At 45.3% G+C, this 24,875-nt stretch overlaps 1 protein-coding gene across 8 annotated transcripts in view; it reads right to left on the bottom strand.

Moving 5' to 3' along the window:
- TPR (translocated promoter region, nuclear basket protein) overlaps positions 1 to 24,875 on the bottom strand; it is a 645,150-nt gene that overhangs the window by 442,150 nt on the left and 178,125 nt on the right. For all 8 annotated transcript variants that reach the window (XM_085601673.1, XM_085601674.1, XM_085601677.1 and 5 more), the window contains exons 22-25: positions 22,206 to 22,357; positions 21,484 to 21,636; positions 14,347 to 14,463; positions 8,401 to 8,604 (exon numbers count right to left, since the gene is read on the bottom strand). In XM_085601673.1, coding sequence (XP_085457799.1) covers positions 8,401 to 8,604; positions 14,347 to 14,463; positions 21,484 to 21,636; positions 22,206 to 22,357 — 626 coding nt within the window. The remainder of the gene's footprint in view (positions 1 to 8,400; positions 8,605 to 14,346; positions 14,464 to 21,483; positions 21,637 to 22,205; positions 22,358 to 24,875) is intronic.

Raw genomic sequence — 24,875 nt, 5'->3', positions numbered from 1 at the left:
CCCGGTTCTGGAGGGTGTGGTGTGAGCAGCTAGGCATCTATTCCTCCCTTTCCACGAGCTTCCACCCCCAGACGGATGGGCAGACAGAGCGACTCAACCAAACCCTTAAACAATATCTGCGTTGTTACGCAGATAAAGCAGCGGACTCTTGGGTTGATTTGCTCTGGGTGGCCGAGGTGGCTTATAACAACTCGCAACATGCCTCAACACACCACAACACAACACACTTCCTTCTTTCTCGCTTTGGGGTTCCACCCCCGGTTTGTTCCCTTCCTTCTCCCCCGGGAGGCGGTGTCCCTTCCTGATTTGCAGACAAGACTCAGCACCATACACTCCGCTCTCAAACAGGCCAGGGCTAGCTTACAGGTAGCAAAGACACGTTACAAAAGCACAAGCTGACAAGCGGCGGAGACCCGCACCGGTGTACCACAAGGGCGAAAAAGTGTGGTTGTCCACGAAAAACATCCGCTTCCGCAAACCCAGCGTTTTTCACCCGAAGTACATAGGGCCATACCCGGTGGTACGACATGTGAACCCGGTGGCGGTGCTACTGCGGTTGCCCCCGCATCTGCGCATCCACCCGGTGTTCCACGTGTCGCTGCTCAAACCCTCTCTGGGCCCGGTGAAGAAGCCCCCGGCACCTGTTTGGGTGCACCACGAACAGGAGTACGTCGTTCGCCGAGTCCTGGATTCTAAGCTGGTGAGGGGCAAGCTCTGGTACCTTTTGGCCTGGAAAGGTTACGGACCCGAGGAGAACTCGTGGGAGCCGGCTACGGCGGTGCACGCGGCCCGACATGTGGCGGCCTTCCACCGTCGTTCGCCCTCCAAGCCCGGGGTCTCCGGCGGTCCGGTAACCGGGGTGAAGAGGGGTGTGCTGTCATGATCCAAGGGCAGACGGCGCGGTTCCGAGAGCAGAGGACTCCAAATCCCAGCAGTCCCCGCGGCCACCCGCCGGAAGTAAACATCACGTCACCGCGGGCGTTCATAAAAGACGCGGCAACCTGGAAGGCGGGGCCAATGATTGCCGTCCAAGCTTGCAAAGACCAACGGCTCCAAGCAGACCCTCGCAACGTCCCCGACTCTCTGATCTGCCTGAGACCCGGCGAGGATCTCGCAGAAGCAGACTACAAGACGACCCCCACGGAGGTAAGCGCGCCTCGTTTTCTCACTCCGCGCCGCCGGAACCGGTGGGGCTCTCCCTGGCCCGTACGGTACCCCGTGGCCCGGACCAGCTGCGGGGCCGGTTCTCCCTGGCGCCTCCCGCACCTCCAGACCTCCCGGCGCTCCTCCGCCCCAGGAATTCCCGGGCGTGAGTGGCAGCGCCACCCGCATCTTCTGACCTCCGGGCGCTCCTCCGCCCCAGGATTTCCCGGGCGTGAGTGGCAGCGCCTGGTTCCTCTGGCAGCTCAGAGCCCTTTCCCTTCGCGTGAAGTAACGAGGAGGGCGATTGAGGAAGGCGCATTGAAACCACCCGCAACAGCAACATTCAGAGCGGACTTCTATGGGGGAGTAGGACCCTCTCACTCTTCGTTTCTCCCGTGAGGTAACAGATCAGGGACTCGTAGAGAGCGTCCTAATTGGACTCATCAGCACCAGAGACCCCTCCAGCGTCCACGTGAGGACCCTAGCCCATCGTCCGTAGCAGGAAGGAAGGAATTCCAGGTAGGGGGAAGGACTAGTCTGGGGTGTGTCAGGGAGGTAGAGAGGTGCCTGTGGCTAATCCGTCTTTTTGTCTCTTCCAGGTCTCCCTCCCCGCTGTTCCTTCCCTTCCTTCCCTCACCCACCTATCTTCTCGTCAGAGGGTATTACACGTACACCGGACAGGGGGCGGGGGACCCACACAGCATCGGCGTTATCCTGAGGAGAGGAATCCCTGGGACCGCGACAGCCAGGTGGAAGGCAGGAAGCCGTTGAGGGCCAGCAGGATGGCATACAGTTCCAGAAGATTGATGTGGTGCCTCTGATCCATTGGAGACCAAAGGCCTCGGATAACTATTTTCTGCAGGAGACCTCTCCAACAGCCTAGACCTGATATACCCATCACCATCAGGAGCTATAGATGGGGTAGAGAGAACAGTCTGCTGCAAGTCAGGTTGACATCAGTCATTCAGATCCCACATCATGTCGGTGTGTGGATTGGGTCAGGCACTTCATCAGGAATTTTGCTTTCCTCCCGTTAATCGCCAGAGTACTTATCCTCATGTCAGAGACAAAATGGGCCTTGAAGATGGAGGTTCACCAGTTGCAATTGGTAATCTAGGGCAACCTGCTGAGGGGCTGGTCATTGGTATACCAGATGCTAACTGGCAAGTATGAGCATGTATCCCTGGTGATGCTGCTTGCTCTGGGAATACTTTATGAAAGTCTGCAAGCATTAATTGTAAGTCTTTTACTAATGGTCTGGGTCCCTGCATCATAGATTTGTCCTAATAATGGCAACTGTCTAAAGGTTCATAATCTTACATCTACGGTAACGATTCCACTTCCCTGGATTTTTGCATGCCTGGCTGAGACCTTCCATGTACTAGCCGTCATGGTCTTCTTTCTGCTGTTTGAAATTCAGTTTTAAGGAACTGTATGTAGTCCCAAAGGGACAGTAATCACCCATGTGTGCTCTGCTGAATTGGCACTGGAAATTAAAAATTACCTTCGGTCTCATCAACTAGTCATTGATGGTGGTTTTGTCTTTGATATCGGGGGACTGGCATCAATGGTCTTGTCAATAATCTCCGTCAATGCGGTTGACAACGTGGTGAGCTTTTAAAACACTGTTCACCAGTCAGCTTCAAGTTGTCTAGTCGACTATTTTAGTCAACTGCGTTAACGATGTGCCAACCAACAGTCGTTTATATTTTGAATTGCTTTAATATGTACCATCTAATTTGGAGTGGAAGGTTCAGATTGTTCCTTCAAGAGGCTCTAGGAGGTATTCTTTTTCTTTGGACGTTCTATGGCGTGTGAGGCAGGCCTTTGAGGCCCAGGTGATTATACCTCAGTGCTCGTGCCTCTTCCTCCTTATTTTGCCAGAATTTTTTCCAAGAGAGGAATATCTTGAAATATGGTCCACCGAATGGACATAGATTTTTGGGGAAATTTCGTACCTTTCTGCTCTTCTCCTGAAGATAGCAGGTCCTTGATCTTTGGCAGCCATAAAAGCAGACTACCTTCATTGTCCTTTAGTGCTTTGGCAGAAAAAAGTGTGATGAATCCGGCAATTCTTAGGCTTATGTCTGGAATGCAGACAATAAATTATCTTTGTGCGGGTCCTCTGAATGTAGCCTTAGCGTCTCACAGAAGCCACAGTCTGAAAAGACCTTTTTTAGGATCATCTGTCATGATTCCCGTTGATTCACCAAGAGGGAGACAGGTTATTACAGATTAAAAAAAGAGTTGGTTTCAAAATAATAAACAAATGGGTCTCAGAGAAAAAATAAAACAGCAGCGCTCAAGAAACTCAATTCATACGACACGCAATAAGAAAAATGAGGTGTTGAGGTCTGGGTCCCAAGGAGAGTGGTGTTGGTTCTGCTCTGTCCAGACTAGTGGAAATTTTTATTTTTAATGGTGGCGATAGGCTAGTAAAGTACTCACTTTAAGCTATGAAAGCTCAGCTTCGCTTTCCACTGCTTACTTAAAATGACACAGTGAGTCTGCTGCCTCGATGACGGCGGGGAGGTTTCAAGCATGTGAATCTATGAAAGATCCAATTCCAGAAAACCAATAGTATCCAGTAGGCCACGAAGACAAGCCGATGTCGCACCTGTATGACCTGGAGAAGCGCTTGAGTGAGAAACCATCTCACAAATACTCATGATTTTCAAATGAGGAGGACACTATGAACACCATCTCTGCATTGGAAGGAGGTGAGGCTTTTGGGCATGGAGGGTAAAACCAAAAGCCATGGAGAAGAGCTCTTGTGCACCAAAGATGTTCCGTACCCACCAGCAAGGAGCATAGAAAATCAGGCACTCCCGACTGTCCCAGTGATAGCACCTCAACGGCAAGCACTTTACTAAAAACAGTCAAAGTTGCTGAGGTGTATGACTTGTCTCTGCTGGGACACTCGAGCTATGAAATAGCCCCAGAATTTTCTATATTATTGATGCAACCGCCTCACTAGTGACCAGCGAGCAAGCAAGGGTCCCTACTATTTTTTTTTAAGTCATCAATCAGCAGCACACCACCAAAGTGTAAGTCAGGGTGGCCTGGACATTTCCATAAAAGTCAGCAGAGCACATGAAGGTATGGCTGGCAGTGATAGCCACAGAAAACAAACACACATGAGTGTAGGCATTAAAGTGTCTCAGCCTTCAGTGACCAGATTGAAGAGCCAGTTTAGCCAATTCCTACAAGACACCAACACAGCAGGGACTGTTGGTTATCTAAGAACTCCCATTACCAACTATGGTTGAGTCCGCCCTGGCAGTATCATCGGACCAGGGTGTGGATAGGTGCCAATGAGGAAGCATGTCACACTAAGTGAGTGAGTGAGGCGTCTCCTCCAAAATCTTTGAATACCCAATCAGAAGAAAACAATTAAGCAGAGAGTACACCTGACATCCTATTACAAAGAGGGAACTGGATATAGTTCCAAGAAACCCCTCCTTAATCAGTTGCCTATGTGATTTAAATGTTCAGTAGTGGGAGAGTGCAACCGATTTCACTTTCCCTCGCTCTTTTCGTGATTACAAGCCTCCAAATCATTACATTCTCTGTGGCCACAATCTTTCAGGCTTAGATATGGCCTCAAAATCCTGTTACAAACCCAGCTACTCCATAAGGGGAAACATCTGGGCCCTAGGAAGGGGCTGTTCACCAGGAGAAGCCCTGGTATTTTTTTTAGCCACCTGGATCACTTTAGCAGACTGAGGGAAGTGCCATGATCGGCTCTGGGGTGGCAGTGTGGAGACCCTAGACGGGCGGTTTGTAGTACAGTGTCTGTTATTTCTTTCTAGGGAACGAATCAGGCAGCTGCAGAGCATCATGTTCGGAGTGACTAAGCCTGAAAGAGCAGGTGCATTCTTCAGGAGTGTTCCAGAAGTTACTGGAACTATCCTACATATATCAGAAATGGCTAGAGGGAAGGCCTTGGCCAGGAATACCAGCAGGATCTGTTACAGTTTTGGAACTGGCTCCTAGGACAAGCCATGCATCTGGTTTGGCATCGGCCCCTTAACAGACCCAAGAATAGGATTGTTTTCTAGAGGATGAGATTTTTCCCATTATGCTTTGTGGTTTTTGTGTGAAGCCCTCTTGGAAGAGCATTCCAAATCAGGAGAAGGGGTACACTTTGGTGTATACCTGAGGCCCAAGGCCAGAAGTAATTTGGGCTCCAATTCCGATGGCCTTCTGTAGCACCATTGGCACAAACTGCAAGCCACAGACTTCTGAACAGAGCTAAGACACGATATGAAGATGTCTTAAGAATCTGATAGCTTCATCTGCTTGGAACAGTTAGTAAAAGGAGACATTTAACCTAGTCTGTCAAAGCTGAGGAATGTCCATCAGTGAAGAACAGCGAGAGCTCCATACCATGTAAATGAGGTGCAGAAAAACAGGAACTTGTCGGTGCCTATTATATGCCTGTGTCACATCACCTGGCAGGGTGAGCTGCAGTTAAGGCTGCATGGAACCCCTAGTGGTTCTGGAGAGGTGCTGCTCGGTTAAAGGTTTCATGGACCAGTCTGACACCTGGGAGGATATTTGGAAGGTGAAGAATCTGAAGGAAGAAGTACCCTTTAGAAGCAATAATTTGTGAAATGTGCAAACCACTGTTCACCATCGTTGCTATGCCTAGAGCTTGTAGATGAAAGACAGATTTTTACCTGTAGCTTAAAACATCCGGCCTCCCTATTCATAGGGGAAGGTTAACTTTACCCCTGAAGGAAAAGGCAGCCATCAACAAAGATGAGGTAACTAGGGACAAAAATACTGCCCTTACCTTGCAGGCATGAACTTTCAAATCCCAGATTCAAAGTTCAGTGTCTTGCAAAAAGACCGTGTGTGTGCATGAGGACCTGGGGTTCTAACAGAAGCATCTTAGAAGAGGTTTCTGAGCAAGCCCCACACTTGCTCATTCTAAGGGAGAGTGGAGCTCTCAATCGACAGACTTCCGGCTATTATCAAACCGTTCTCCCGCCATATGGGATGCAGGTCCTTCTTGTTACTAGTGTCTACAGGCCAGCATCTAAATCATCATCATCCTCCTTGGTTTTGCAAAGGGGTGGCTTGCAAGCATATTAGCCAGGTCATTCCACTGTAATTTGAAGACGTTTGTAGTTACGGGCCCAGTCTCCAAGCGCTGCTGCTTCACAATTTAATTCTCCACTCCACGCACAGCAGGTAGATTTTCAGAGACACTAATCTAATAGTTACAAACACACACATAAGATGACTGATGGGGGGTGGGGGTGGGAGGGTGGTGTCAAACAGGATGAGTTTGGCAACCACAGGACTTGTTCAAGATGGTTGACTAACATTTCAGAAAGATAATGGCGTGTCTACAATTTTTAACAATACGGTCAGCTTTTCAAATACATTTTGGCTTGGTCATTTGCTTGAATAGTATATTCATTAACAAAATCTGCAAGAACTGAAAGCTTTGCATCATCTGATAAAGTACCTGATCATATTCATCTCAGCGGCAGTTATAGTGAGATTTACCATAACCATGCTAAGAACATTTAGAATATGGGTGACTAGAAAAGTCAGCACTTGCTCTTGATCTTCTAGGTGGTCCTCTTCATTGGTCTCTTGGCATTTTACATAGAGTGGCAACCGGACTAGATTCAGGGCCAAAGGAACCTTCATGCAGAGATTGGCCCTCAGTGCCCAGAATCTTAGCTGGCAGGAGCAATGGCACCTTGCTGGTGTCTGCCGGCAACATGGAAGAAAGGGCTACTTTCTATGCTTTTCCAGGGGTTGCCAAGACAGTTTTGGTGACAGTGGCTTTTTTTAAAGATTGCTTTGTCAATGGTATCTAATCAATGATGGCTTCTTAACGGATATTACCTTAGCTGATGGAATGTTCGACCGTCATACAGTCGCACAGCGCTGTTGACGGCAGTGCTACAGGATCAGGAGTAGTTGCAGCCAATTCAGGGGGAAAACGCCTAGAGGAAGGCACACGAGGCATCATAAAAAGAAGCATTTATGGTAGTAATCAAATGCAGATGGTGCAGAAAGTGGCAGAGCTGAGGATTCCCAAGCAGGAGAAAATGAATATTTGCATTAAGCACTCTCTTGAATGACCTGCAGATGTATATGCAAATTCATTAGTGAAAACCCTTTTCTAGTGCATCTCACCTTTGTCTGAGCAACGGTTTTGCATCTTTTTTGATGCTCCAGAATGAGAAGTATCACTTGAAGATGGGCCATCCGTATAAGTCTTCTGTGGCCATCTCAAGAGCCGCCGTTTGCCATTTAAAGCTTTAACAGAAGATTTCCTGCAGATTTTACAATAAGAACTTACAATCTCTTTTCTTGTCCTTAGGGTAAAAGTAATATAAAAAACAGTTCTTCTGGGTGTCCTCCACTTAAATTCTTTGTTAAAATGTGAATTAAAGGCTCTGAACGGAGCCCTCTTGATACTCTGTCATTTATTCAAGAAATGTACCTTCTGCTGGACCAAAATCTAAGGCCATGAAGCAGCAAGCCTGCGCCAGAAGAGAGGAGATTCACAGAGATGAGGTAGAAACCTGAAGAGAAGGTCAAGCAGACCTCTATAAACCTTCCTTCCACACAACATGCATTAGAAATCTGCACCAAACTACCACCATACATCAGACTGCTTCCGTTTGATAGGTTCAAGATTGGGTCTTTTTCCAAGTACAAAAAGTTAACCTCAAGGGTCAGTTTGTCAGGCCTTCTTTGCAGAAAACTGCGGTTTCAGATTGGAGATTAAGTGGTAGCTCTGCGACACTGAATGTTTCAAGCATGTGAATCTATGAAAAATTAAATGCTAGAGAATAAGCACTGAAGGAAGTTAAAACTTCCTTTAGAGCAGAACTACTAATCACGAAGCATGTCCACCAATCATAGCTGAACTAAATGACTTTTCGTAGTCAAATGTAAATCACTGCACAAATGTCTTGCCAACTCATTTGCTCTTTCCAGACAATTATTGTAGAGAAAAGTCCTAAACTCTTCTCCATATCAGAACAAGCCACTACCCATTAGGCCTTCATTTAATTCAATTTTAAACTCCCTTACCAAATTGCATCTACTGTACTTTTCTATTCTTGTTTAGCCGGTGAGAAGAACTAGGTAGCAAGTCCTTGAAAGCAGTCAATGAAATATTGAGGCCTCATCAACAAAACATGAGGCAGAGGGTGACTCACTGAAGGTTCCCTAGGACACTGGTAAGAGACCTGGAGTATCCCCAGCCAAGCAGGACTTTACCTTTATCATTCTCTCACGTTCTTCCATCGACGCTTTGAACTCCAGCAGCTGAGATTCTGCCTTCTGTGCTTTTTCCTCAAGTTTCTGACACACAGAATTGTTTTTGGCAACTTGATCCTTCACAGCCTGCAGGACCTCAACATCAGCAGCATGAAGCATGAGCTCCCTTTCATACTTATTCTGCGCTTCAGAAGCAATCTTGGCCTTTGAGAAAGGAAGAAAGGAGAAATCAGTAAATGACCATTGAGTGATTATCGAAGAAATGAACATTTCCCAATACCTTCCTAAAAGTTCACAGTCGGCTACCCTGTTGACGTTTACTTGATAAACAGGTTTACACTTTCAACAATTAACAGGTTTACAGTATTTTATCAACAGAAGGGAAATAGTAAATTTAGATCACACTGTACAAACAAATCAAAAAGGGGCTTCAGCTGCTAGATACTGAACAGTTCAGATATACGTGGACACGGAGTATCCCAGCTGCAAAGGAAAGTATAAGACCCCTAGGTTTGCATGGACTACAAGTAAAGGGCGAGGACAACCATTTAGAGTCAGTTTTGATATGTAGTGGTGTAATATGTTAAAAGCCCATGGGTCAACCAGGAGTGTAGCGGATAGAGAAAAAAACATTCTTTCAAGTTCCCTTTGAGATAGTGGCATGGCTGCGACTTGTCCAGTGGGACAGACAACTCAAACGTATGGAGTAGGTTGAGGACTACCTCAAGTGCTCTAGACAAATCCGAAATCTATGAAATACTGAGAAACGTTTCTGCAGACAGAGGCGCAATGTTTGGTATCATGCTACCCATAAATTCAGAGGTGGTTATAGCGGGCATACCTGTGGAGGGTTCTTCTCACTGTATTCTAATGGGGCAAACATGTAACTTAACGATAACCAGGCACAGACAAAGGTCTACAGCAATGAATGGCAATGAGCCAGATTTAACAAGATTAGAACACAGTATTAGCATTTGTATCACCATAATTTCAAGAGCTTAACAGCACAAGAATAGCACAGATCTGATCATACTGATAGCGAGTCACACCAAATTTTAACCCAGAAAAAACAGTAAACTAATGATTTATACAGTGCTTTGTTCGTTCGACAGTGGCTTCATATGCATGCAGTAATACCAGATCTACTAGTTCGAGGGCCAGTTGTGTTTCCTTTAGGAGCATGTTCAAGGAGTGACAATATCAAAGTTTGAGTCACTATATAGTGAAGTAGCATTTAACTACAGGCATTTTATACTTTAGATAGGCTAGCTAACCAAAGAATTGTACTTTAAATAAAGAATCAGATCAATCTGGGCCACTCCATGGGACACTAGTGGTGTTTGATGATTAGAGTGTCAGGCCAGTTCTAGGGGACTAAGAATGTTGGAGCAACTAAGCAATCCTTAGTATTGCCGGTTCTCCCCGGAATTCAGGAACCTGACCGTAATACGAGCTTAACAATAGCCAATAACCTCTTTCCAAGTTTTGGCTCTGGTGTAGCGTGGGAGATAGTCTGAGGTAGAGGGGAAGGGTGTTTCAGGACTTGGCAGCCAGGAAGGAGAAGGACTTTCCACTGGTTCTGGTCTGGCGGATCCGTGGGATAGAGGCCAGGGTGAGCCGGGCGGAGCGGAGGTGTCTTTTGGATGCGTGGAAGGAGAGATGGCTGTTCAGGTATGCTGGTCCGGTGTTGTGGAGGGCCTTGTAAGCATGGGTGAGGAGTTTGAAGGTTATTCTTCTGTCTGCCGGGAGTCAGTGGAGTTCGGGGAGGTGTTGAGTGAAGTGGCTATTGTAGGCAGCTGGCTCTGTATATACTATACCAAATTGAGGTAAAGTGGGCACAGAGTCCAGTGGATCCCCAAAGGTAGGGAGAGGTAAAGTTAGATAGCACCTCACTCTATTTGTGGTAGTGTTATCGAGCAGTAAGGCAGTATCAGAGGACAGTGTGAAGCATTTGTTGTACACACTCAGTCAGCAAATGAATTCACACACTCAAAGACTGAACGTCAGACCGAATGTTTTTGTATAAAAAATATTTCTTTAGTTTCTCCAACTCCACACTTTCTGTTTTTCTGTGAATAGTTTCCATGTTATCCTAGGGAGGAAAATAGGGTTATCGGTTTAGAGGCAAGTAATCAGTCTTTGGAGTTGAGGTTCTGGGGTTATAACAAGGGTTCCCTCAGGGTCAAGGATGCACTCGTGTTACACCCTCAACTGCACTAGGGCGGCCAGGTGCAGGGTGCTGTTTCGAGGTCAGATGCCCTGTTTCCAATGGAGAACCTCCGGTTTGCAGAAATACTGCCGGCAGGGAGACGATGGACTTCTCGGTGCGACCACCACTTCGTGAGGTAAGTTGGGAAGTTAGGAGTTGGTTAGGCACCGTTAGTTTGGGCACACAAGGCTGTGGGGCGTCTGGTGAAGGGGTGCCTTTTGGGGTCTGATCTTACCAGCTCCTGGTTGCGGTTAGAAGGGCCTTCTGGATTTAGTCTGCAAGCGTGGGCTGGAGGCTTGAGGCAGGTCAGGGGTCGCCGGATCTCGGTTCAGGATCACTAGGGTGACCTTCATGGTGTTTGCCCACTCGAACTCAGGCCGTGGACGGCGGGTGCAAAGTGGGGTGGATTTGCAGTCTCAGCCTTCTGCCAGAGGTTGCAGTTGAACAAATTCGGAGTACACGGGAAAAGCAGTCTTGGGAAGTGAAGGCAGGCAGGCAGGTCCTCCGGGGTTTTTGAGTTTGCTGGCTGCAGGACACACAGGGATTATGCAGGAGCAGGTTCGAGGGGGGAGACAGGCCGGTAGGGCTGGGGTCTAGTCAGTGGGCGTCTTCCTCGTGTTAGCTGCTGCGCAGCTGTTTGGTCATCCTTTCCTTCTTGTCTGGCTCTGAGGAAGCAAGGTTCAGGGGTGCCCCTAAATACAAGATTTAGGGGTGTTACAGGTAGGTAAAAGGCAGGGACCAATGGGTCCCATCCCCTATTAAGCCACCCTCCAGTGGGAGGGGGGCATGTGCCTGTCCATGGTTGGCTTAGTCCCCCCATCTACAAGATGGCGTGGACAGAGTTGTGCGTCACCACGCCTCCCCCACCTGAGGGGTGGAGTTGGCAGAGGTGGGCACACCTCTCTTCCTCGCCGGTTCTCTTGCCCAAAGTGAGGGTCAGAACCAGTGGGGACCAGTTGCTGAAAGCAGCAATTGGCCTGGGGAAGATCACAAAGGCGGCAAGCCTTTGAAGCTTCCCCTTCGTGAACACTGCCCATCCTTGGGGAGGAGGCTTGGCACTTTGTCCCAGGATGTGCATTCTTTCAGGCCCCGGAGCGCAGCAGGCTCTCGACACAGGGGTCCAGAAACATGTCTGGTGGTGGCAGCTGAAAGCAGCCACTCAGCCAGGACACTAGAGGTGGGTTCGTTTTCAGGGGGCACCTCTAAGATGCCCTCTGTGTGCATTTGTCATCAAATCCCACACTGCCATCAGTGTGGGTTTAATGTGTTGAGAAGTTTGATACCAAAGTTCTCAGTTTTCAGTGTAGCCATTATGGTGCCGTGGAGTTCGTAATGACAAACTCCCAGCACCATATGCTCTTAATGGTAGCACTGCACTTACAATATCTAAGAATGGACATAGACACTGTAGGGGTACAGGGCGGGGGGGGAGGGGTGAATAGTTCCTAGCACAGAGGGCCACCAGGTATCGTTCCATGTGGTGTTCTGGTTTGTCTGAGTTGAGCTTAAGGCAGCTGTTCTTCATCCAGGTGGCGAAGGCTTTCATTAATCCTTGGAAGTTGTGCCTGGTGACGTTGGATTTGTTAGTGAGTGAGAGGATCAGGATGCCAGCAGCCACCAACCGCAGGCCCCCTATCCCCCATTGGATAACATTGGCCTCAGCACTCTGCACCCAGCTGCCCTAGTGCCGCTGAGGGTGTAACAAGAGTGCATCCTTGACCCTGCGGGACCCCTGAGTCTACCCCCAAAAACTCAACTCCGACTACCAGATATTTACCTCAAAACCGATAACCTTATTTTCCTCCATAGGATAAGATTGACTGTTTTTCTGTGAAACGTTCCAAGTGAGGAATTTGAGAAACTAAAGAAAATCGTTGAATTTGCATTATCTAACAAAAACGATCTTACTTTCCTGTTTGCAGGAAATGTCCCAGAGTAGTACCCAGGTATACTACTCTGTGTAAGCCTAGTAATCTCAAAAGTTACTTACCTGCTATTTTACTAGTCTGTGTACTGCATTTACTAAGTAGTGCATTTCTCTGCCTCCATACTATAAATCAAACCAAAGTGCATATACAATCTTCATTCAAACTGTATTTCAATTGCATTACTACTGTAAAGTATTTATATCGTACCTGTGCCAGGCTTGCTTGGTTCAAGAAAATAAAATTAAGAATATTTTTATACAAAAAGATTTGGTCTGACGTTCAGTCTGAGTGTGTGAATTCATTTGCTGAGTGTGTACAAGAAATGCTTAACACTGTCCTCTGATACTGCCTTACTGTTCGACCACTCTACCACAAATCAAGAGTAAAGTTCTATCTAATTTTTACCTCTGCCAACCTTTGGGGTTCCACTTGACTCTGTACACACTATACCTCACTTTGGTATAGTATATACAGAGCCAACTTCCTACAGATCCACAGACAATATTTAGCATATTAGGTGTTTTGCAATGAACGTAAAAATGGATACTTATGTCATGCTGATGGGGGTTACCACCAATTACAAGAAGAAATTGGATCCTCTGGGACAGTGCTTTCTTTTTTCTCTGATCTCAGAGTTTGGGGTGGAATTACTTGAATAAAACAATTTAAAAAGGGCAAGAAACTTTGCATTATAAACTGGGATGAGATTATTCCCAAGAAGAGCAAGAGCAGATAAGAATTTGATTAGGGCAGTGGTCAGAGTTCATGATGGGGCTTGTCGAGCGGACTAGATATTAATTCACTAACTTTAATAACACTAGATTGTGTACTGCTTTCGGTATGTGCCAAAAAAATGTTTCTGCTGTGAATGATTCTCCACACACCTGTGGGTAGCAACCTGAATGCATGTGTTGTCTACTATTTGAAAGAGCTTAACAAAGCAAGAGATGCCACTTTAATATCCGTCAATGCATCTATCGATACCATTTGAGGAGCATTTCAGCTACAAAGTTGCAATAACTTTCAGTAACATCAATATTTTATGCATTTCCTTTAGTGATCAGCTACCTCATTGATTATATCACTGGATGCAATAAATAAGAAAGATCTAGTGGAATTAAAGGCTCTGGATTACCCAAAAAGATGAATACACAATCAACTTCAAGTACACTGGAGGCAAATAACCCCTACAGTACTGCAGAATGATGGGTTAAATGAGGTAGCAACCACGATGGAGGTTGGGCAAATCCTAAATCTTGAGATCAAGTGTAATTTGGAAAAACTGGAAGCCTTTAAGGTTCTTTCTGTCAAGACTTGTAGAGTTCTCCCCTGTCGTAATGTTATAATGCAGCTGTCAAGCTGCCTGCTTCAGACAGGTAATGAAATAACTTTAAAGACCATAATAGATCAAACAAAACAAGAATATACATTACCTACAATTGTAAAATTACATTTTGAAATGATGGCAGAATTGCAAGAGCAAAGCTACATCTTTCAGTAAAGCTCATGGTATACGTACAAACTTTGGCAGGTTTTTGAACATACTGAAGTTTGAAAAGAGCTCACAAGTGTAGTATAGTGCCACTCACTCACTTTTTTGTGGTTCAGCAATGTGTGTGAGATTTTAGAGGACGGGCAATCTCCCAGAGTGGGTAGGGTTCAAATTAACACATCGATGTGAATGGGCATTTGTTAATGTTTTAGCACTGGAGAAGGTTTGTGAATAGAAACCACCTTCTGGCTTCTTTCCATTATACAAAGTAGAGAACATCGACCGCAATATTTCAGCCAACAGTTCCCACAGCTCACCTGTTCCTTGCTGTCCTGCACAGCCGCTTGTTCGTTCTTTGCTGCAGTGCTGGCCCTCTGAAGAGCTTCCTGCACTTCTGACTGCATGTTAGAAAGACTCTTTTTCAACTCCGACAACTGGTAGTGTACAAAACAAGAATGCTCCAAATAAGCACTTTCAATCACCAAAAGTGTTCAGAGTCAATTATTAACATACGTTTACTCTCCAAAAGATCCTTTGTTCAAATAAATAAAAACAACTCTAAACATTATACCCATTTTCATACGGACTAATTGCACATCAGAAACCAACTGCAGTTTTCCCTTAATCAGAGAAATGGACTACCCAAAACTTCCTGGTGCCTTAAAGGATGGCAAATTAATTCACCTCTAACAAGAGTAACTGGAAGCTCAAAACCTATGGTATTAAAAGCTCGGTTTGCACTCTGCTGAAAGCAAAAGTATCAGTGAACGTTTAAACGTTTAGAAACTGGCATGCCTTTTCACATTTCGGTCAAAAGGGTTATTTTTGGGATCATAGCAGTAGAAAGAGGGTTTAGGATGAGTCCGAGAGTGGAGGTAGAAGATATATTGAGAGAGGTACATGTGAGAAATAGGGTAGTGCATTGGAGATAGTATGAGGTTTGGGATGAGTCAGAGGTACAGGATATATTGAGAGAGGTATAGGGTGAGATATAGGGTAGTGCATTGGAGATGCTGAACTAGGAGTAATCGATATAAAAATACATAAGTGCATGGAAGGTATACATGTATAAGGTAATATATCTAGATTTAAGTTGTTTTTAATAAACAAACTTTCAAGTGTTGCTGTACTTTTAGGTAATTTTTTTTGTCCTTTTAATAATTCAATAGTTTAGCAATTGTAGATAGTTATGATAAAAAAAAAACGGTACTTATGTATGCAGTGACCTAAATACAAGTTAAACATCGCATAATAACCATAGGTAATATGTACATTTGTTATCCAGATCTAACTAATATCTATACATTTATAAACACTATTATACACATTTATACAGAAGAATACACATCTAGATACATTCATATAATTCAAATAAATGTTTATATACACAGGGATATGTTGTACATTTATGTTCGAGGATGATGGTTATTTGGGGAAGAGCAAACTTTTGAATGGTCTTTTGAAGATAAGATAGTTATCCGTAGATCTTGTGTTTTGGGGGTCGAGAGTTCCATAGTTTGGTTGCTTGAACAGAGCCTATTTTTTTCCCCTTGTATGGTGGGATTTTGAGGCGAGGTGCCAATCTAGAGCGGAGGTTCCTTTGTTGTATGTATTTGGTGATTTTATTCCTGATGAAGAGCGGCAATGTTCCACGTATTGCTTTGCGATACAAAGCAGCTTGAATGTGGATCGGTAACCAATGTAGGGCCTTCAAAGCAAGGGAAATGTGGGCTTGTGGCTTTACATGTAGGGCCTTCAAAGCAAGGGAGATGTGGGCTTGTGGCTTTACATGTAGGAGTAGACTGGCAGCAGAGCTCGAAATTATTTGTAGTATTTTAATAGTTATTAAAGATGATCTGTTGTAGAGTTTTTATAATAGTAAAGCTTGATTGTTCACTGGGGCATTAACTAATAGCTCGGAGTTCAGGGTAATTTTGAAGTTTCTTACTTCCCTAGATACTTTAGACGGTGTTTGCAGATAGTCAGACTAGGCGGCGAGTGGGTCATAGTTTTTCCAATCGCCACGTGAGTATTTCAGTTTTGGTAGCATACAATTTGAGATGGCGCCACATCATCCACTGATCAATGGCTGAGGCAACTGAAAATGTGTGAGTTTAATATCTTTGGGGCTTTCCAGTTTAAGGAGTATTCGTGTGTCATCTGCATAGTTAAGTGGTACAAAAGGGGGTGGTGATGGACGGAGCATCAGAACCAATCAAACACTCACACCCAGTCAACAGATCTGGGTTTGATCCATCACCGTTCTTTAGCCCACTCTGCCACCCCAGTTCAGACATGGCCATATGCAAATCAGTCTGACCCTGTGCCTCATGGGAACAGTCCAGCCCGAACTGCCAAGCCATGCCTTCCCTGGACCGCAAACAAGCTTCCTAGGACCGGTTTCTGGCATTTCAGCCATCTTCAGCCAGGCTTGCTTGAATCCAGTGGCAAAGTGAACAAGGGACTCACGTCTGAGCATACCCTGCCAACTTATGGCGAACAAAGCGGTACAAAAGGGGGTGGTGATGGACGGAGCATCAGAACCAATCAAACACTCACACCCAGTCAACAGAACTGGGTTTGATCCATCACCGTTCTTTAGCCCACTCTGCCACCCCAGTTCAGACATGGCCATATGCAAATCAGTCTGACCCTGTGCCTCATGGGAACAGTCCAGCCCGAACTGCATAGTTAAAGTCTGCGAGGTGAAATTGATCAGTGCCTGTAATGACTTCATGTATATGTTGTAAAGCATGGCGAGATGCTAGAGCCTAGAGGGACCTATTTTGTCAAGTACGGTTTGGATGAGAAAGGGAAGGGGGTGAAGGGATGACTTTTGTTCTGTTATGAAGGTAGGATGTGATCCAGTCAAGTACAGTCCCCTTTATTCCGGCTTCGTAGAGTCTTTGTATTAGAGTTGTCATGGTCTACTGTCAAAGGCAGCGGAGCGGTCCAAGAGAAGTGAAGCAACCCCATTCCGGTCAACTGTGTTCTAAGGGTCATCTCAGATGGCTTCTTCCTGGATGAAATCCTGTTTGGCAGTCTAAATGTATGGAATTATCTTCAATTAAATGTGACATCTGGGAGAATGCTGTTCTTTCTATCAATTTGCCCAGGAAAGGTCAATTTGTAATTGGCCTGTAGTTGTCGGGGTTAAGCGGATGCAGGTTTTTTCCTTTAATAATAAGACTATAGACCTCACCACACGAGAAGGACAAATCCCTACTCCTATATTAAGGAGATGGAAAAATCCTAATCAAAAATAGCTTGAAGGGGTGTAAAAAGGAAGAAAAGAGAAAGAAAACCTACTGGAAAATCCAAAAGGTTTGCGATTTACTTCACCCACTATGTAGTGGCAGGCGTCGTCATAGGGCAGCTGACACCCTGGTGCAGACCAATACTCAGAGTGGAGCGTTTTTTGTGTGTGTTTTTTTGAATACGTAAGAGAAAAAATATATTCTGTATGAGGGATCCCTATTGGAGAACGTATCATGTATAAGACTGACTAAGTAGGTGTCTGTATATTTATTTATTATTGCGGCCCCCCCAGACCGGGTTAAAAATATATAATGGATCCTCTAGTTTTTCTTGGGGCCTGGAGAGGCTGAGCCAACCTCCAGGTACAGTTTTAAGTAAGAGGTTTCTACGGTTATCCTCTTTGATACTGGAAGGGGAATTATCGCCATGAGAACTGTTAGCAATCTCCTCTTCACGGACATGGTCAGTCAATGTTGTCAGAATGTTCATTTGCCAGGGCTCAATCAGACACAGCAAACTACTCCTGGAGCTGTGCTTTAGTTGGTCTAGGCCTCTGCGATGCGGACATCCCTAGTCGGCTGGTCGATCGTTTCGGCACTGAAGTCCAGATTGGGCTTCAGACAAGCTTTGTTTGCTGCAAGGAGTCTGGTACTGAGGGCAGGGAAAGGCAGCAAGGCTAAAAAAAACTGCACCACCCAGAATAGTCACTCATGTGTTTCAGCTCTTGTATTGCCCCCCTTAAACGACCAACTTCCACACGGTCATAAATTAAATACAATTTCAACAGAAAGATGAGGCAATACAATCTTAAGGGACGTTTCAAAGTTCAATAATATTCCATTCACTGAATTTTTGTGTAAGCAGAAAGGTTCTTTATTTCGTTATCTTCAATAACAAGTAGGCACAGCCAACGCATTTCACCATACAAGGGCTTCTTCAGGGCAACGTATTGCGTTAACACCATCTTAAAATCCTAAAAAGCACTGACTGCTTCTTCGTCCTTCATGGAATAGTCATTCCTCATGTATTCACAGAAGTACCTTCAACTGTTGGGCTATAATCAAATCAAATGTCATTATCCATACAGCTCCCAACATTTTTAATTCTTGTGCAGGTTAAAGTATTCATAATGGGTTAGTCCCACGTCTAAAAAAAAAAAAAGTCATCCCTCTGGTATTGATGCAGGGTGGCTCCGGTTGGTCCTGGCGTCTTCACACTTGGTGGAGAGTCGCATCTCACCTCCTGTAGCATGGTGACCTCTTGGGCAGCTGCTGCGTCAATGGACCCAGTGGTCAATATAACAGTGAACCAGACGTTTGGGTCAGTGCCTGCAGGCAAGGGCTCCTACACTTCAAGAGATGCAGCCGGCTTGGGGTAAGTGCTGGAGGCCCTACGAGGCTTCTGGAAAATGCAGAGCAGCAGGACGAGTCGGGTTGTCGCAATGTTGGGACAGAAGCAGGTAGGCAGTGTGGGCACCAAAGTCCACCAGTAGTCCGCAATACTTGCTTCTTCGGCTCTTCTTGTTCCTTCTTCTGTCAAAGTAATCAGAGATCCTGTTGTCAGGGGGTTCCCTAAATACTGAATTAAGGGGTGTTAAGGGGAGTGACTGGCAGTAGCCAAAGGGCTACTTACACCTGGGTTCACTACACCCCTTAGATGACCACTTACTTTAGGATGTGGACATCACTGTGTCCAGAAATCCTAATTTCACCACACACAAGATGGTGGAATCCCTAATTTCGGGTTCACTTCAAACCAGTCACTCTAGAGGTGTGTTCAGGCTGGCAGTGTAACAAGTCTCCTGCATAGCTAATGTATTTGCCTGCCCTGGTGCCAGATGGGTGCAGGGCAGGGGGATGCAATTTCCCCTTTCTGGGGAAAGTGGGGTTGCATATCAAAGGTGGCAGAGGCATTTGAAGCCTCCTGCCTGGATATGCTGATATCCCCGCCTTTCTGAAAGAGGTGATGACACCTCTCCAGAGCAGGCATTCTTCCTGACCTCCTGAAAGCGAGGGCTCTCCCCCCTGGGGTTCAGAAGCTCATCTGTGGTGGCAGACTGGACAGAACCAGTCAGCCAGAACACTAGAGGGCTGGTAGGTTTCAGGGGGTACCTCCAAGGTATCCTCTGGGTACATGTATTAATAAATCCAACACTGGAATCAGTGTGGGTTTATTAATATGTGGTGTTTGATACCAAACATTATACGTTTCAGTGATGCCATTATGTAACTGGGGAGCTCGTTTTGACCAGTGCCCAGAACATATCTTAAGATGGCTTCCCTGTTCACTTGTATTTGAGCTAGCAAGCACAGGGGGCAGATCTGCTCATGCAGATATGTCCTCATGCGTAGTATAGTATACCCTGCCTTAGGGCTGACTTATAAATGTTACATGCAGTGTTAGGGGACATAGCACACAAGTGTGTGTCATTTAGTGTTTTCACTTTTGGAGCACCTTCTCACGCAGAGAAAGTCTGTATGAGTTTGGTGCTGTGTCCCTTAGAGTGGCACAAGATATGCTGCAGTTCTTTAGTACTTATGCCCTAGGTACCACTTACTTGGGACTTACATAGGTACTAAAGTCCTGGGCACTTAGTAATCAAGTGACCAGTTATCTTGGTTTGGGGAAAGAACACTGGCACTGGGGACCTTGTTAGCAGAAACCCAGTGCACTCCAGTCAAAGTTGCATCAAAAACAAGTCAGCACCAATCCCTGAAGGGCTCCTTCTGTGACACACTACCTGTGCACAGATACCAGGCTGTGCAAGTCCGTAGTCTCACATGGGCAGCCTACACAAACATGTGTTTAGTTAGCAGCCCAGAGCCTCTTACTCCAGCTGCACAGCAGTGGCCTGATCTTAAATGGTAGACATGGCGGTTAGCACTTTGTCCATTTACCATGAATTTACCTTGAGTGCGACTCTGGTATTGAGGATCACTCATAGTCTGGGTAGTCAAAAGCGAAAAATCCAGGTGATTACAAAGTATGAACCCACTTTGCAACACTAACGAATTGTGAAAGAAAATATAGATTAATGAGAAGCCATTATTTGTAGGTTTAACAGGCTTTATGAGGAAAATAATGGGTGCTATAAATATAAAGCTGCGCAACCAGAGGGACAAACTAACCAGGACAGGGTGAGCGCAGGTGCATGGTTTATTAGAGTCTAGAGGCCAGTGAGACACGTACCTCATTTGCACATGCACTGCATTAGAAGGTTGGCTTAAAAAGGAGAATGTATGGAGAGAAGCACACTGGGAGTGCCAATCCAAGGTTCTTCTAGTACAATATTATGATTTTAAGCTCATGAGGCTCTGCCTTCCGAGAGGACTACAAAGAATCTGGGGCAGACAGGTCATATCAAACTCAATACAGTTTCGTTGTTTGGTACCTTTACTTCATTTGGGGCTGGACATTAACCATAATGAACCTGAAGGCTTAGAAAATTGAAGAGAACACCCAAATTCTTTTATCCAACAGGACAGCATTTCCAAAAACCTGCCCTCAGCATAAAAATGCTATAATAGTTTTAGAGATTGTATTTTAGCCTTCGGTGCTAGAACCTTGCAACTTTTGTTTACATCACAACTAAACACCCTTCCTTTACTTGCAAATAAAGTTTCTTCAAAAATAAAAAGACTAGATTATGTGTCAATTACAGGGTTGTTACATCAAAGTACCCGACAGCAGGAGTACTTACTACAAGAGTGGAGTCTAGCCCACAATACCCGTGGAAGTAACATGGAAATGTCACTGGAGTTAACGAGCAGTAGCCTCAAAAGCAGGTTTTGTGTCCGAAAGTAGGTAAAATGGCATCACATTTGAGAATACATATCAAGTCCTGGAGCAAGTGCTGCCGTCTGCTCATCGCTGCTGACCACACTATCCTGAGACAGTCTATGCAGCTAAAATCTGCAGGAGGACTTTTCAACCAGATCCTCTTTACAGACTACTTGGTTTACCACATCATCCACAAAAGCCACTCAGAGCACTTACAAATTAGATGGATAGAAATTCAATGTTCAAGTATAGATTAATATTGCACAATATTCAAATACCGCAATGCATAAAATTACTGTGGAATTTAAAGATATAGTGTCATTTGAGCTATCGCACTGTGCATTACTTTAGCTGTGAAAGTCCTAACAAGTCCATGCATTCCATCAATAAAACCCCATATGGTGTACTAAATATACCTGCTGTTCCATATCCTGCACAGCTTTGTGTTTTTCATCTTGAATGGCTTGTTTTTCTTTTTCTGCCTCCATCAGTTTCTTTTCCAGTTGTTTCTGATACTCCGCAGATTCCTTCAAACGTGATTCAACTGTTTTACGGACATCTTCAGTTACCTTTGCAATGGAAAAGAGGAAACTGATCTTTGAAACAACGTAAACATAATGTACGGATGAAACGCAAATAAAGTACTCTCATTTCCTTTCTCTTTCCAACTCATTACATGGAAAATACTGCCACCTCTACCATAACCCTTAATTTGAAAACTGCTTCACACTTCTCATCCAAGCAGGACTTCTTTCCCTATCAGGTCTCACTACCTTCTCAGCCCAAACCCTCATTCCTTTAATAAAAACAAGATCACTAAAGGTTTGCATCTCAGGTGTAAAGTCCACTCATGCATACTATAAAGACTGAAGTCCTAAAAGCTGGTGGAACAGAAACATGGACTGATCATGCTTCCAAATTCTTGAGACAGAGCTCTACTGTGAAAAAATGTTTACCTCAGGAGTATTGTGCAAAGGTAATAGGCAATGGAAATAAGTTACAAACAATTTCACACAAGAAAACACTGCACAGTCATACAGCAGGGCTCATCGGGCAAACCAGGTCCAAAAAGTTATTAATCTTACTTTTGAAAAATAAGAGCTAAAGCAGTCCAGCACTCCACGTATTTACTACCCACCTGTTTCTCCTTGTTAATGGATTCCTCTAGCCCAATGACCACAGACTTGTATTGCTCCACGTTACTAGTGGCAGTTTTCAACCTCTCCTTCAGATCATTTACTTGTTCTTCAGCTTGTCGTAGGCGAGCAACCTGCTGATCATTTGCTTCATCTGAAGTGGAAACGTCCATTAATTTGTTTTTTAAAATTTGTGACCAAAACATTGAGTGCAAGTTTAGAAACAGTAAGACAAGAATGATTCACATTTTATACCGTCTCCTTACAAGAAATGACCCTCATATGAATGTTTGCCTATAATTTATGACAAGCCAGCTATTTTTACTGAATAGCAAGGTCCTATACATCAAAAAGTGGGCCACCAAGCTGAGAACGAAGAGGTGGGTGAGGAAGCTATAAATGCTCCCTAAACCAGTCCATCTAATAGACTGCTTTACAAACAAACTAATATTATGGCACTATTAAAGTCTTGCTTCAAGTACCTGTACACCATACCACAAAGTAGGGAGGGGAGGGTGGAGGAGGGTATGGGGGGGTGGGAGTATGGGGAGAAATTAGATGGTCTTAGTAGCTCAACAAATCTAGTTACTTGCCTTCTATAACCATCTTTCTGGTGAATACTTACCTACCTACAGATTCCTCTCCTGTTGAATATACCAGATGCCAACATTGATCTGGAACCTTCCGATATAGCTTTCCTGCATTGGAAAGTTGCATGGACTCCAGACAGTCACTAGCAATGGAGTCATAGGTGACGTCAGTGGAGACATAGCACGCACCCCACGCCCTGATATCCGGTTTCATTTCTTTTAGCCATGACTTTCAAGGGGGACCGGAGTTAGGACATCAGTTGTAATAGCGCAACAATCTAAATGAGGCTATGACCTTTCAAAATGGGGTAGAGGGCAGGTTCAAGAGGAATGTGCAGGTACATAAAGTATCCTCCAGAAAGATCAATAAAGATAAGGAAAATCCTGCTTGGTAAACTGGAAGTACAGAGAGTACAGTATGTGCAGGTGGACCTCCAGTGGAAGGGACTGTATGGGGCAGAGTGTTGCTCTGTGAAGGACTGAGATTACACCTTTTTGACAACTTGCAGGCCCCACTGGTCCAAAGTAAGGCCTGCACATAAGAGACCCATCCTCCAACTGGTACACTTTCCTTCCAGGATGAACTACTGTGACGTCCCACGTGGTGCTAAGAGAAAGCAGGAGGAAGTCTGGGTTTTTTGGCATTTACATAGACCTAGTCTGTTCCTTTGTATTGCTTCACAAAATATTTTGCTGCTGGGAGATTTTTTTGCAGTCTGGTGTAGTCTGCTTATAAAGCCTGTTGAAAACTCCTTGTATTTTCCACAGGTAGAGTTCTTGGAGGAGGATTGCTAACCTTGGGTCTGGTGGTTTCTCTTCAGGACTTGAATCACTTATAAGTGACATCTGCTTTGTCTTCAAAGAGATGCTCCACACCAATGGTCATGTCCACAAGAGTATTCTGGAAAGCCCCAGAAAATCCAGTTGAACATAGCAAGTCATAACAGCTCTGTGCTACACATGATCCAAATCAATCTGGCCACGGAGTTCACAGAATCCTGTCCTGCCTTTATAATAGGAAGATACTCCAAGGTGCTCGAATATCTTTCCACTAGTTGGCTGACAGCAGGAGCTGTAGTCTGCTTTGACCACGCCTTCTTTACTGCCTCTAAATGAGCGTCAATAAATATAAGCAATGGCTCTGAAGAAGTTGTTGCTGACAGATCATGGTCAACAGGTTAGGTCAAAATGATAAAATATCTGCATTGTTATTGAGGACTGCAAGGAAGGATAACATTTGCTGGGTAGGTACAGGGACCCAGGTCTATTTCTAGCCATGTGACAGGTCTGCCCGAGTTCTGTGAACCAGGGAATCTCCTAAATCAAAAAAAAAAGGGAGAGGCGCTGACATGCTCCTGTCTGTTTCATGGGCCTTCCTTATAGAGGCCAGGTCTGAGTCTGTTCGCCCCATACTGCTAGAAATCACCAACACATTCCTCTCTACATTGCTCTTCTGAAAGCAGGCCCAAGTGCTCTATTCTGAATCACTGAGGAGGGCCAGAAGGATCTCTGGATCAGGTGGCTGAAATTGCACTGCTGCAAGAGTCGCAGACAAGGGTATCGGCATTGTTACACCGTAAGGCACTGGAGGAAGGTTCTAAGAGTCAGGGGAATGCTCAGCGCCAAGGGCGAAGCTACATGGTCCCAAAGGGCCCAATGCAGTTCCGAAGGGAACAGCCACCAACCTAAAACCTCCAACATTGACTTGAGGAACATAGCCAGGTCGATTCTCAACACCAGAATCTCCAGGTAGGCTGGCGTCTGAGGTTTGCAGGATACTGGAGGAGGAAACTACACCAAAGCTGGTGTCTGTGCCTAGGGCACCTGCAAAATCTTTTAAGAAGGCTCGCCTTCTGCCAATTCTGGTTCAGGGAAGGAAGGAGTCGTGAGAGGAGCTGGTTGCTAGAGGTGGAGACCTATCTCTCAACCTTAACTGCCACCGGAAGAATCTAAAGGTTTGTGATTTTCCTTGTGTGCCTTCTCTTCTCCCTGGAGAATTTGACAATGGCGAGGAGGGCAGAGGCAATCTGGTATGGGACCTAGACCAGCACCTACCTAATCAGTCATTTCTGGCTCCAGCCA

Source organism: Triturus cristatus, chromosome 4_2, assembly GCF_964204655.1.
Source record: "Triturus cristatus chromosome 4_2, aTriCri1.1, whole genome shotgun sequence".
Lineage (NCBI taxonomy): Eukaryota > Metazoa > Chordata > Amphibia > Caudata > Salamandridae > Triturus > Triturus cristatus.
This window is presented reverse-complemented; position numbering and strand designations above follow the sequence as displayed.